General features: G+C 47.8%; 1 protein-coding gene across 3 annotated transcripts; it reads left to right on the top strand.

Moving 5' to 3' along the window:
* The first annotated feature begins 768 nt into the window (after positions 1 to 768).
* carm1 (coactivator-associated arginine methyltransferase 1) lies at positions 769 to 12,096 on the top strand. Of its 3 annotated transcripts, none has more exons than XM_053852604.1 (16): positions 769 to 931; positions 2,595 to 2,717; positions 3,136 to 3,242; positions 3,320 to 3,424; positions 4,287 to 4,397; positions 4,469 to 4,646; positions 5,563 to 5,653; positions 5,808 to 5,889; positions 6,062 to 6,147; positions 6,220 to 6,309; positions 6,379 to 6,516; positions 6,975 to 7,064; positions 7,152 to 7,264; positions 8,640 to 8,717; positions 10,527 to 10,595; positions 10,670 to 12,096. In XM_053852604.1, the coding sequence occupies exons 1-16, from the start codon at positions 790 to 792 to the stop codon at positions 10,807 to 10,809; spliced, it is 1,743 nt and encodes a 580-aa protein (XP_053708579.1). In that variant the 5' UTR covers positions 769 to 789; the 3' UTR covers positions 10,810 to 12,096. The 3 variants fall into 3 exon arrangements, with proteins under 3 accessions (XP_053708579.1, XP_053708578.1, XP_053708580.1); XM_053852603.1 differs by having other exon boundaries at positions 2,592 to 2,717; XM_053852605.1 differs by lacking the exon at positions 10,527 to 10,595 and having other exon boundaries at positions 2,592 to 2,717.
* Positions 12,097 to 13,887: the final 1,791 nt, after the last annotated feature.

Raw genomic sequence — 13,887 nt, 5'->3', positions numbered from 1 at the left:
ACTTCACTGGCCATGTAGGGAACAGGTGTGGAGTCCTGGAGAGTCAGTTCCCCAGTACTAATCTCGTCTACATCATTTGGCACCGTTCAAGCATTTAAAATGTGATTGATAGAAACAGACTTGTTCTGGAACTTGCTTGCACCACACACAGGAGTGAAAACTCCTTGCAAAGGTTTGCGCACTCCATAATCCAAAATTAAACTTTGGCCTACTCACAACTTCCCCTAAAATGTGAACACATAAATATAGTATATTGTTAAAAATAAATTCAATTTTAAGTGAATAAACGTGCGGCATTTCAGACAGTTGTGGGAAGGTTGCCCATTGATGCCATATTGTCTTGCATTAATCACAATATACATCCTGTGCATCACCATATTTATAGACTAATCTAGTCGCACTATTGCTCTCTAAACCCCGGAGTAATAATTTCACAGATTCATAACTTAGTGGGCTTGATGGTCACGTGATCGTTGGCGCAATCTCAGATGGATGATGGAGTGAATGGGGAACAAACCGGAGCAAAGAGAGGAAGCCCTAGTGAATTAATGACGTGCTTATTTCAAATGTATTTTTAGTGTGTGCAACGTAGTCTTCAAATGAGGTTTTGCTTCCACAACCCCGCATTTTCCACCTGCTCTTGTGTGAAAGATATATTTCCGATTGTCAAGTCCCCCGTGCTGTTTCTTGAGCAGGAGCGCGCACGGCCGCAGGGGGGGCGCTGTTGCGGCGGCTCCTTGTGTGAGCCTCCAGCAGAGAGCAGTGCGCCACCGGCCTCGAGTGAAGAAGATGGCGGTCTCGGTGTTTCCCGGCGTGCGGCTTCTCTCCATCGGAGACGCAAACGGAGATATACAGCGGCACTCTGAGCAGCAGCCGCTGCGGTTAGAAGTGAAGAGCACACAGGACTCGGCCCTCATCAACCTCTCCAATGGTGAGTTTACGGCTCCAAGTTGGCTGCTTGATCTTCGGCCCGTCTTAAGCGCTAATGCTAACGCCGGGCTAATCTGAAGGAGCTAACCCGTCCATCGAGACCACGTCGTCCCTTCTGCTCGTCACGAGGAGGACCTTCAAACGCGCTGTTGTAACGGACCTGGCTCTTTCGAACCGACGCCCTCTGTCACCAACCTGACCCACGAATATTAAACCCAGTAGCTGGAGGACGAACTTGTCTGAAGACGCGCTGCTAAATAGTAATTTAACGGGAGTTAAACAAAGCCTGATGCAGAAGCCTTGCGGGATCTCCCCGCTCCTGCTCTGCTCTTCTCATTGTTCGGCTTTTATTCAAAGTTAGTGTTGTGTAAAAACTTCAAATCTTGTTCCCAGAGGACGTGGGTCATTGAAATGGCTTGTTAACTTTGCTTTATCGGGAGCAACTGGAGCTAACGGAGCATCCTTCCAGACTCGAGCACCTCGCTCCAGATTAATTCACTTTCTAAACATAACCCTAGACTTATGGCTTAAAATGACGGCGGAGTCTTTGCTAGAAGAATGTCTTGGCGCTTTATTTTGGTGTGAGCTCGGGCCCTCATTACTTATGCATTCATCTTTGTTCTCATTGGAACAATAGCCGGGTGCTGGCAGCATCCTCGCCGCACCTCTTCAGCGGGACTTCCCGCTGCAAGCCGTCCCGGCCGCCTCCATTCATTCTATTGTCTGATTCACAAATGCTCGACAACTCTAAAGGAATCCCCTTTAAAGCTTCATTGTGGGAGAGAACGCCTGTAAAAGCCCAGACTTTCGGAAACCTTAATCGCCAAGTGCTTTGTCCAGAAACGCTGTTTAAGATAAGATTGCAGATCGAATTGGAAATGAAGTTTACAAAGTCAGAGCTGTGTTTTCCAACTTAAAGTAATTTCAGACCAATCCCTGTGTTTCTCATCGACCTCTGTTTGTAATTACACCTGCCCACCTGGATTCTTTTGTTATTGGAGCATGGAAAGGTCTAATTCAAAACATGTTGCCCATATACTCATTTTATGGCTTATAAGCAGATTGTTCTTACCTTTTTGTAGTTCATAATCTTGATGACCAATTAAAAAACACATCATCCAGGAGATCAAAGCATAACTGGCAGCATCTTTCCAAAATCTAAGTACAAGCAACATTTAAAGCTTTTTTCCAGAGAATGTTGCAGGGAAGATCAAGCTAAGAACTTTCAGTAAATAGCGTTATCAAACTTAAAAACTTAGTTGATACCATCTTCTGGTGGTTCTAAATAACAATCTAAAGGGAAAGGAAACATGCAGTCATAAAGCCCATAATGTTTTTGTTACATAGTTTACCTGGCAGTGTAGCAGGTCTGATCAAGTTACCTATGCTAGTCACACAGATTACTTATATTTCTCGCAGCATCTTACAGACCTTTTCTTTACATTCGGGTAATCGAAGTTGAGATGTCAGGTTTTAAATTGATCTTACGTTTACTCACTGTTACACGTCGTTGCATCCGAGCTGTCGACGGCTGCGATGCCCCCATGGTGTGGAGCGAACTTTCAAGTCTGATGCCTGGTGGGCTGTTTATCCCCATGTTTTTTTCTGACCGTTGAAATAAAGAGGAATCTTTGAAATACTTTTCTTTCCTTTATTTCGAGGAGAGGAGGCGAGTGTGTTCAAGTGTTCGGTTTCCCGGGAGACGGAGTGCAGCCGCGTGGGGAAGCAGTCGTTCATCATCACACTTGGCTGCAACAGTGTCCTACTGCAATTCTCTTCACCTGCAGGTACAGTGAGACTCAGAACTGTACATTACACTCTTAATATTTGGCTCCTCTAGTAAATCATGGTAACATTAAATTTTTTCTGGTATTGATTCTGTCATAACTTGGCATCCATTTGATAAACAAATGTCCCATATGCATATCCATGCAAACCTGGTTGTTTGCACCCATTTTTGTACACCTCACTGCATGACTTTTATCCCCTTATTTGTTCCCCTGTTTAACCTGTCTAACGTGTGTTTAGCCTGCTACTAAAATGGCCCGTTCCTTGACCATTTGCTGCCATTCTGTTGCTTCACAGCTCTTAAATGTGAAAAAGTTTGCAGGTTCATGTGCAAGGGTGTGTCGTGTGTGTATTCATGTATTTCAAGCTTCTTTAACCTGAGTGATGGACTCCATTTGACTTCAATTTCCTCCTCAGATTTTCAGTCCTTTTATAACGTCCTAAAGAACTCCCGCGGACATCTTGGCGAGCGGTCAGTTTTCAGTGAAAGAACAGAGGAGTCCTCTGCTGTACAGTACTTCCAGGTGAGAGGAGCGCATATCCCCCAGTTCACCCACAGTGGCGATGCGGGTCCAATACTAAAGCCTATTTGTCCCTCCAGTTTTATGGCTACCTCTCTCAGCAACAGAACATGATGCAGGACTATGTTCGGACTGGGACTTATCAGCGGGCTATTCTCCAGAACCACACCGACTTTAAGGATAAGGTGATTATGTTGTATCCTTATATCTAGGCCACTTTGAAAACAGCCGACCTGCCTCCACCCTTATTTAAATATTTCATGTGACCAAACCATGTCACCACATCTAGTTCCTTTACGTCCCTCTGGACTAAAATTGAAGGGTGTACACACACCCTCGTATGCACCTCATTTATGTTTTGCCCAGGTGTACCAGTGCACCCAAACTGTTCTGTGCATTTCAAACTTCTACATTGCACCTCACAAATGAATGCAGTAACTGCAAACTCAACACAGAATACCCTGGAAGATATTCTGTGGTCAGTACCATTTTCAGTACCACGGGGATTCAAAAAAAAAGCATCACACAGTCACATGGCCAATTAGTATTGTATCCAGATATCCAGATCCAGCGTTCGATACTTAGTTCAGTATCGATACTGTTTGGAGTATCCATTTTTTTGTTATAATGTATGAGAGAGGGGCCATATGCAGTTTTAATTGGATGTTTCAGGAGCCTGCGAACTACTCGCTAGATGAAGGGCTGCAGTAAATGTTTGCACAATTTGGCTGTGTTAAGGTCACTGTAACATTTCTGCAGAGGAACACTGTAGTGTCCTTAAACACTACAGTCAAGTTGAACAATCAATATTTAACCTTTCATCATGTTTACAGAAACATTAGTGAAGATGACAGGTGAGTTCCTCGAGTTTTTTCTTAGTTAGGTTAGACTGCCTTTATTATTTAAGTCGCAGACAAAGCAATGACACGTAAAGGGACAAGTTAGGTATGCACATGTTGGATTTAAGTGTTTCAACTCCTGTGCTTCATTGCTATTTCACGACACTCTTCCTTTTGCTGTGATCTGACCTGTTGTTCTCTCATACAGGTTGTTTTGGATGTTGGGTGCGGTTCAGGGATACTCTCGTTCTTTGCTGCACAAGCAGGTGCCAGGAAGGTCTATGCTGTGGAGGCCAGCACCATGGCCCAGCATGCTGAGGTGAGCAGCCACGACGTGCTCCTGTAAATGACGACATCAGTTGTGACGCGTGAGTGTGCTCTGCTCCTCAGGTGCTGGTCAACAGTAACCGTCTCGGAGAGCGTGTGGTGGTCATCCCAGGGAAGGTGGAGGAGGTGACGCTGCCTGAGCAAGTTGACATCATCATCTCGGAGCCCATGGGCTACATGCTGTTCAATGAACGTATGCTGGAGAGCTACCTGCACGCCAAGAAGTTTCTCAAACCCAACGGTACGGAGAAGCTCTTGCAGAACCTTCTCACAGGCTGCTGTGTGGTTGCCATGTTCCTGCCTCTCTGAAACCTTCTGTCTGAACGGTCACTTGTGAGAATTCTCAGGATTCACCATGTGCTACACTCTTATTTCTGCTCTTTACACACAGTGAATTGTTGAACATTGTTGATTCTTTAAAAACATGTGACCCAAACGTACTTGCACTCTCTGTCTCCCTAGTGATTCTCAGATCTAGTCATTGTTAAAAGGAATAGCTTCAGCTTCCCTCATGACTGCTCTCGCCTTAGCAAAAAATAGTTTCACAAACATCAAAATCTGAATGGAATAATTCCATTGCTATGGAGCAGTGCAATAACAGATCGGACAGTTTTCTGATGTGATCATGTTCGCCCATGAATTATTGAAAACGACTGTGTAAAATGGATTCAGTCGCGTCTGTTCTCCACAGCTTGTTCAGTATCTTTTATTATTGGTGTACTCAGTGACTCTGGGTGGTTTCATTGTCGGTTCTGCATTTCTATCAATTCTGCCACTAGTTTCCGCAGTTTTTTAGCTGATGATGACATTTGTTCAGCTGAACATGTGATTTATTTGGCTCCAGCTTTGGCTGTGTGTCGACTGTGCATTCTGATGGCTGCTTCGCTGCTCTGTTATTGATTTCACACCAGGAAGTAATGTGTCATTTGAAGCTTGAGGCTGGAGACGGCCAGAAGGCCTGGTTCAGCATCTGAAGGCAGATAGCAAATATCTCAAGTCAGTTTGCACCGTTGATGTTGGTCATTGGTTGTGAGAACTTGGGGACTGACGTGCTTGATGATGAGTAACAGCCTCTACTTTGGTCCGACAACTTTAAAAAGCTGCGGACACCAAGTAATGTTGACCTTCACCAAATAATGACGCACCTGCTGTTCCAGGTAAAATGTTCCCTACAATCGGAGATGTCCACTTGGCCCCATTTACAGACGAGCAGCTCTACATGGAGCAGTTTACCAAGGCCAATTTCTGGTGAGTCATGTGGAATCTTGGCCTGGTGTCATAGTCACTCCCAAGTAAGGTGTTTGTGTGAGAACTGTCTGAAGGTTATGAAGCCAAGATGTGGCTAGAGAGCTCTCAGCCCTGTAGAAGTTACTGAGGAAACTGCTCTCACTTGGGTTGTCAGGTACCAGCCTTCCTTCCATGGTGTGGATCTGTCTGCCTTGCGGGGGGCAGCAGTTGATGAGTATTTCCGTCAGCCAATTGTGGTATGTATATGTCTGTCCTGGTACTCCTCCTTCTGTTGTGTTTATCAATGTATGCATTTAATAATCCTTCAAACCAGGTCTGATTTCTGTACTTGCTCTGTCTTACTTCACCTGGTGTTTGTTTTGACTCGACAGCCAGTCACAACTAGTCCTGTACTCCTTTGTCCCGCAGGACACTTTCGATATCCGTATCCTCATGGCCAAGTCAGTAAAATACACGGTCAACTTCCTGGAGGCCAAAGAAGAAGATCTCTACAGGTACAGGTGTCTTCCTGAGGCTCGTGGCTTGGCTAGTGACTGTGTAACATCTCTGCCTCTTCTGTCCTCCAGGATAGAGATTCCTTTTAAGTTCCATATGATGCACTCAGGTCTGGTACACGGTTTGGCTTTCTGGTTTGATGTGGCGTTTATCGGATCAGTGTAAGTTGGTGTGAGGGAACTGGGAAACTGCTGCGACCGTGTCCTAACATGTGGCTGTCCTCCCTGCAGGATGACGGTATGGCTGTCCACAGCACCCACGGAGCCCCTCACCCACTGGTACCAGGTCCGCTGTCTGCTGCAGTCACCCCTCTTCACCAAAGCTGGGGACACACTGTCCGGCACAGCCCTGTTGATCGCCAACAAAAGGTATGGACTTGCAGAAAAGCTTTCTGTATGTACTTGCATGTTAGTGACTAGACAAGTAGATGCTGCGGTACAGAGGTACAGAGTGTGGCATATGAAACAAAACGCAACCAAAACCACACACAAGTGCTGATGTGTTCATGCCAAGAGAACAGTGATGGCTTCTCACGAAGGCTTGCTTCAGTAAACTTCAGCTGGGTATACACTGACAGAACAAACTTCTGAAATAACCTGTACGGTGTTTACACTTGGAGGACCATTTGCTACAGTTCCTCTGCTGTTTACACTCAGCATGCCCACAGTGATCATGGTTACTGCTGCTCTGACACGGGCCTGAAATAATAACTGCTGTCAAAATAGCACTGACAGTATTCTGTCACAACTTACTCTCGCTGTGTTTTCTCGTGCTCAAGCAGGGTTCCTTGTCAAAAGTGTTTTGTTTTCTTCCGCCTGTCTTCCAGACAAAGCTATGACATCAGTATTGTTGCCCAGGTGGACCAGACTGGATCAAAGTCCAGTAACCTCCTGGACTTGAAGAACCCCTTTTTCAGGTGAGTGTCCGTGAGAGTTCGTCGCAATGAGCTATTGAGCAGCTGCAGTGAGAGGTTGGACTAACACTGAGCAACGTTGTGTTGCAGGTACACAGGCACAACCCCAAACCCACCCCCAGGTTCACACTACACCTCCCCGTCTGAGAATATGTGGAACACAGGGGCAGCATACAGCATGAGTCAGGGGATGGCTGTGTCAGGTGAACATGCTCAGAATCAAAGCTCATGTTTTTAGGCTCCTCCTCCTCCGCTGTATAGCACCGACACGATCTCACTCGTCAGGTGTCACGCAGGTGACACAGCCAGCTGCGTTGCATCCCTTCAGTGCAGTGTTCCCCCTCCTGGGTCCGGGCTACTGGAGAGGATGCTCAGGACCAGGGGACTGATGTATTGTTAGACCGGACTTAGTGTTCCGTCCCTCTTCAGGGACATTAGAAGAAGGGACTTGTGTATCTTCCATTTGCTTCATTGTTCACAGCAGCTGCATGCCACTGCACCCCAAGCTCTGTACAAGGCTCCAGCTTAGATGACTTGTGACCCTGGTGGAGTCACTTCCCACTGTCACTCACTTGCATCCCTGGTCCTGGCACGTTTAAGGAGGGTGGTTTCTCCAAAGCCTCCAGGCGCTGTTTCTTCAGATTTTTTCGATGCTTGACCAACATTTAGTCTGTGAATTTAATTTAGCCTGAGTGTTGATGTGCAGCACAGAAGGGTGACTTTGCATTGGATGGAAAGTTGAACCTTGGAAGTGAGAAGGTGTCGCTGATGTCCAAAACACCCCCCTTTTTGTTTTTGCCATCTTGATTGGGGATTATTTTCACTTAGGTTGCTCAACACTGCATAAAACGCTCTAAATGAGACTCTTAACCTTTTAGGTGAAGTGGTTTATATTGACTGGGGTTCAACCCTGCCTCTCCAGACCAGCAGGAGATGATCTGATGCCTGACAGCTGCATCATGTTTCAGTCCAAGACGTGGTCGACGTCTCCACATTTGCCTCGCAAAACCATGGTGTGATGTTCTGCTCGTGTGAAGGCAGGAGCCCACCTTTGTGGTGGCACCAGTGCTGGCTCCCCCGTCACATTTCTCTTTGCTTCTCTGGAACACATTCTGCCGTCTGAACACTGCTCAGTGAAAGTGTTTTTGTCGATGACGCCGCGCTCACAACGATCATGTGACTGATGTCACAGCGATGTGACAGTTCCAACCAGATGAATTTTGTTTTGCATGACTCTGTGCGAGACTTGGGCTCATCATAAGTGAGGGACTGTCTTGTTGTCCAAGTTTTGTGTGACTGATCATGTGACCCAAGTCTGGTGTTGCTCAGGTGACACTGGACCAAGCCACTAGTGCAGGACAGTGTTTCTGTGCCTGTGTAGCATGAAGCTCTGAATCTGTTTTGAGTTGAATCAGGTGGATCAGGCTGCAGGAGTCCTTTTTATTCATTTCACCACAAGTTTTCCCTCCAAAGGGCCTCGCCATGTCTAGCGCGGCTCACAACCCGCCGCAGTGTGACTGACTCGCTGGACGAACAATGTTCCTGGTGCTCACCTCTGCTCTGTGCTCTGTCCTACAGGGATGCCAGCAGCTTATGACCTCAGTACAGTGATTGGCAGCGGCCCGCCAGTGACCCACAACAACCTCATCCCGCTGGGTACGACCTCCATTCCTCCTGTCTAACATGCACCTAGATAGTGGCGGTGATGAGTCACGTTTCTCTTGACACAACACGGGAGCGTTGACCATGACCCGCATCATCTCGTGACAGTGAGCGCAGCTGCAGTGACGTGGTGCTCGTCCTTGTCGGTTTTATTCTTGTACACAAACCTGTCTCAGTGCGTGGGAGCTGGCATGTCCGAGGACGGGAGCCTTGTTGCTGCCTGGCCACAGGAAGCCATGGCTTCATGAATGGCCACGCCTCTATTGAAATGTCAGCGCCAGTTTCTGCTGAGCTCAAGCAGCGGCCTCGGCACAATAAAGCAACATTGACGTCCAGTATTGTTCTTGGTGACATCATTTGCAGATCAAGTTTTCACCTCGCAGCCTCTGCATTAGAAAACAGCTGTGTCGCGCTGTAGAGTCAAGGTGGGACACGGAGAAGCTCGTGCTGTTGCATGGTGGCAAACCCAGCTCCCAAATACGCCACCCGCCCGGCACTAACGCTGTTCACTCCCAACTTCACTGCTACGCTGGCGAGCAGTGTTGGGATATTAGGGTGTAGAATGTGGGATGGACCTGAGTGGCAGGTGTGTCTCCCAGCAAATAATAATGAGAGCCAGACCTTCACTGACCTGGTGACCGCGGCCACTCTTTCCTCGTCGTCTGACATCAAATCAAACCTTTCTGTGATGCTTGTGCGTTTCATGGTGACTCGAGCGTTTCCGTCAGCAGTGCGGATGCGGCCCTTTTATTTCTGACGCTGGAAAGCAGCCCGGAACATGATGGGTAGGATTCACAGGCGAAAGATCTCTCTGCCAGTCAGAGACAGGGGAACATGTCTCTCAGCAGACTGATCCTCACACTGTCACTAGGTGGCGCCGCTGTGGAGAACCACAGAGAACCAACTCCACATTTTCACCCAGAGCTCAACCTGAATTCGATTAACAACACTATTGTGTTCAAACCCCGGCACTACCCTTTAGTTGGTGTGTGGGCGCACGTTATGTCATGCAAGTTCCTAACACACGATGGCGCCACTCCATCTGTTCAAATACTTGAATTTAAGTTTGGAACAGACTGGGTTCCAGATGACCCTGAAATAGTGTGGAACTGATGAGACTTGCTTCACTGTGCGTGTCCCTGCTGCCCAGCTGGGAAGGAAGGCGAGAATAAAGTCAGTGTCTTGGACCTTAGCGGGAAACACATTTGGCTCTGAACCGAAACGTTGAAACCAAGGCCTCCAGGTGAAAGGTGAAGCTGTTGACTTGAACAAATCTTGACCATAATAAAGCAATAAAACCATCTGTCACTAGTCTCTCTTTTAACACATGGTTCCAATGATCCTGACTGATCTGGACCATGAAGGTTTCATGTCAGACGCGAGGAAACAAAGGTCGGAGCTTCACTTAACCTGGGCTTCCATGGGGCCTGGTTCACCAACAAGACTGTAGCGAAGCGTCCTGACAGCCTCCCCTGGTGGCGCTTACATCATGTGTAAGAGTTGCTTTGTCAGAGGCGTAGCAGCGCCTCACGCTTCACCCTGGGGACGCTGCAGTCAGCGCCCCCGGCTTGCTGGAGCCGCCTCTCTCCGGTCGCTCTGTGCGTCTCGCTGACCTGTGGTTAGGCAGGTCTCTCCTCTGCAGAGGAGCTGCATGTGGCTCTGTGGTCCCGTCCCGGAGAGAGCCTGCTGAGTCAGCGGCTCGCGCCCCGGCTTCAGTGCTGCTTTAGTCTTGTGCGCCCTCTGGTTGGTGATGTCATGTGACTGACAAGCAGCTGACTGTGTTTCCTCTCTGATTGGTCCCAGTGAACACGGGGATCGTGAACCACACCCACTCCAGGATGGGTTCCATCATGAGCACAGGAGTTGTCCAGGGTACCTGCACCGATCTGTCGCTGCTCAGCCTCCGGGCGTGTTGTCTCACCCCGCCTTCTGCTCTGTCTCCCCAGGATCCACCGCCACCCAGTCGGGCCCCAGTAGCGCCGGCGCCTACTACCCCGTCACCAACCAGTTCACCATGGGCGGGGCCGCCATCTCCATGGCCTCCCCCATGGTCATCCCCAGCAACACCATGCATTACGGCAGTTAAGAGCCAGGCCCCGCCCCCCTGCCCTTGCATGACGACACCCCCTCCTCTCCCCCCCCCCCCCCCCGAGCCCCCTCCTCTTGACTCACCAAGTGCAGCCGATACCAAAAGCAGTCGTCCGTCGCCCCTCTCCTGTGTTCGGTCCGTCGCTGTATGAACAAAGACTCTCACATCCGTCCAGACTGTTGACCAGCTGCTGCCCCCACCCTGCCTCCCCTCCTCACCTATGAACTGGGACTGTGACACGTGCATAGCAGTGGTTGTCAGCCGCCCGCTCAGGATCCCCATCACTCCATCGACCTCCATTTCTCCCTGGTTCATCTTCACATACCTCATCAGCTCCTCCCACTGGACCTGAAGAGCGAGGCTCCGCCCACCCGTCCGTCCCAGGCGAGCGCCCACTTTTCCTCCTGGTCACTTCCATCTCACCAGCTGCTGCTCATGACCTCCCACCTGCTCCACGCTGCTTTGTCTCACCCCGAGCTCCCTGAGAATTGGTCTTCCATTCGGGCGCCTCGGACCCGCTCTGCTGGGTCTCATCGCCGCAGCACCTCAGTCCAGCCGTCTGGAAGTATCCACGGCTCTCTTCTGCTCCATGTGGCCACAACCCGACCCCTCCTCACCACAGGCGTCTCACTCTCCTGTTCCCGACCCAGGTTCTGGGTCCCATGACATTTGACACGGAGCAATAAGGGACTAGCAATAATGGAGCGGGGAGCTGAAGCGGCTAGGTCTGGTCCGCAGCATGGAAGGTTGCTTTGCATGTGATGATCCCCAAACAAACCCAGCGCAGAGCGGGAGGTGCCTGGAGGAACTGGAACTGGAACTGGAGACACATTTCTGGACTGGAGGGAGCCTCACTCACCCCCACACCTTCCCCCCACCTTGCTTCCTCTCCCAACTTTTTGATTTCAGTGAGACACTGACAGATGCACTACAGTCGCCTCTTCACCGTGTAGACACCGACATATCAGGCCAGCAGAGGGAGAGTGACGTGCGAGCATCGCTTCCAGCATCACAACCAATGGACTGAATGGAGCTTGGAGGGAGGCCATGAGGACCTTCCTCTGTAGGATTTATTTTTCTCTTTTTCTTTTTCTTTAAAAAAAAAAACAAGAAAGGCTTAAAAAAAAGTGCAAATTAAATGTGGTAATGTTCCATCCGGAGGAGAGTTGGTGACGCTTCGATCTGCACCGTCGACAGAGGCGTTTCATTAGTGCTAGGCTCCTGCCGCCTCTGTTGTGATGACTTTGCTCTGTACAGTCAATAATGGCGTCCATGACGGAGGAATCTCTGTGTCGTGTGTCTTTCGTGCTGCCATGGTGCTCGTTGGGTCGCTCACGCTGACCTGGGACCCGGAGACGTTTGGGTCAGAGGTCACCACGATTGAGATGTTTGCTATCTGTCGTCATGTTCTCCACAGCAGAGTGGCCAAACATTGGTCCAGAACGTTCTTCAGAAGAAGCTCAGCAGCAGGCTGGACCATGCAGACATCATGGGACCTTCTGAGACATAAGACTGTCATGTCCCTGTTATTCTGAAGCCTGTGAGGACCAGCACAAATCTGTTGAGGTCCACAGAGTCCTGGTTCAGGTTAGCCAAGTGTCTGAGGCTGGGTAAAGGGTGATGGCCTGGAGTGGTCCAGACAAGGATAGAGTCAGGTGTGTGTGAGGGCTGCGCGGTCGTGAGTTCGCATGCGAGCACATGTGTGGTGTTCTCCTCCTGAAGCTACTGCACCAGGGTATCTACCTGTGAGCCACCCGAGTCCAACTCAAATCACCATGTCATCTTGCAACACGAGCGACCCTCGCCGCTGCTGACCATCTTGTGATGGTGTCTTGGACCCAGGTTCTGGAGCAGCTTCTGCGGTGTTGTTGACTCTGTAAAGTGTCTGGTTTGACTCTTCCCTGACGTGTTGGGCGTTATATGGGACTGGCTGAAGGCGTCGGTGCCAATGAGATCTGTCATGGAGGCGACACCCAGCTCTGCTCCTTGCTACCACTGACTCCGCCCTCAGCAGCGCAAGCAAACCTGATGAGACATGAGGCCAACAGCGCTGGCCTGGAGCGACAACGTCACTGCGTTGTTGATAAAGGCGTCGTTGAAATGTTGGTAAAACTACGGCTTCATGAGAAAACCAGCAGACGGTTGAGCATCGTCCTGAATGGCGACCTCTGGCGGACACGCAGCGGTACTACAGATCGCGTCACCAGCTGACATCACTGCTCAAACTGGTTTTTCCGAATTGTTCCGTTCATCAGAATCAGAATCAGATCTTCATGGATTTTTTTCTAGAATAATTAAAGACAGCACGCGATAAAAATCACTCAATCCTGAAGTATTGCATTAATTTAAATTCATAACAGAAAAAAAGCGGAAAATGACTTCCAAACTGCAAAAAAACTGAAGAATCCTTGTGTGTAGCCATTAGCGCAGTGGTCCAAAAAAAGAGTTTATTTGTTAGCCGTTTAAAAATTGAAATTATTCTACACAAAATACACTAACACACGCGTTCATGAATTGTTCCATTAATTCACATTTTATTTAAAAAAATATATATTCTAAAAAAAAAGGACCACAAAAAAGATTAATTCATTTTTAAAAAAATTTAAAGATTTGGAAAGATATTTCTTTTTCTGTTTTTTTTCCAAATAAAAATTATTCTACACAAAATAGACAGTGACACACATTAATCCATTTATTTAATTTTTTTTAGAAAAATAAAAATATTTGAAAAAAAAAAAAATAACCACAAAAAGACCATCTTTGGTCTTTTTGGTCCTTTTTATTTTATTTTAAAAAGAAAAGGTTTCTTTTTCTATTTTGTTTCAAATAGAAATTATTCTACGCAAAATACACAATAACACAGATGTTCATGAATTGTTCCATTAATTCACATTTTATTTAAATAAAATAAAAATATTCTAAAAAAGGACCATTATCATAAAAAAATATTTAAAGCATATTGTTTCTTTCTCTGCATTTGTTTTTCAAAGAAATAATATATAGAAATATAGAAATAATAAATAATATAATAAAAAAATATTCCACACGAAATGCACAATAACTCACATGTCCCTG

This window comes from Synchiropus splendidus, chromosome 19 (assembly GCF_027744825.2).
Source record: "Synchiropus splendidus isolate RoL2022-P1 chromosome 19, RoL_Sspl_1.0, whole genome shotgun sequence".
Classification (NCBI taxonomy): domain Eukaryota; kingdom Metazoa; phylum Chordata; class Actinopteri; order Syngnathiformes; family Callionymidae; genus Synchiropus; species Synchiropus splendidus.
The sequence above is the reverse complement of the archived record's forward strand: the minus strand, read 5'-3'. Positions and strand labels throughout refer to the sequence as shown.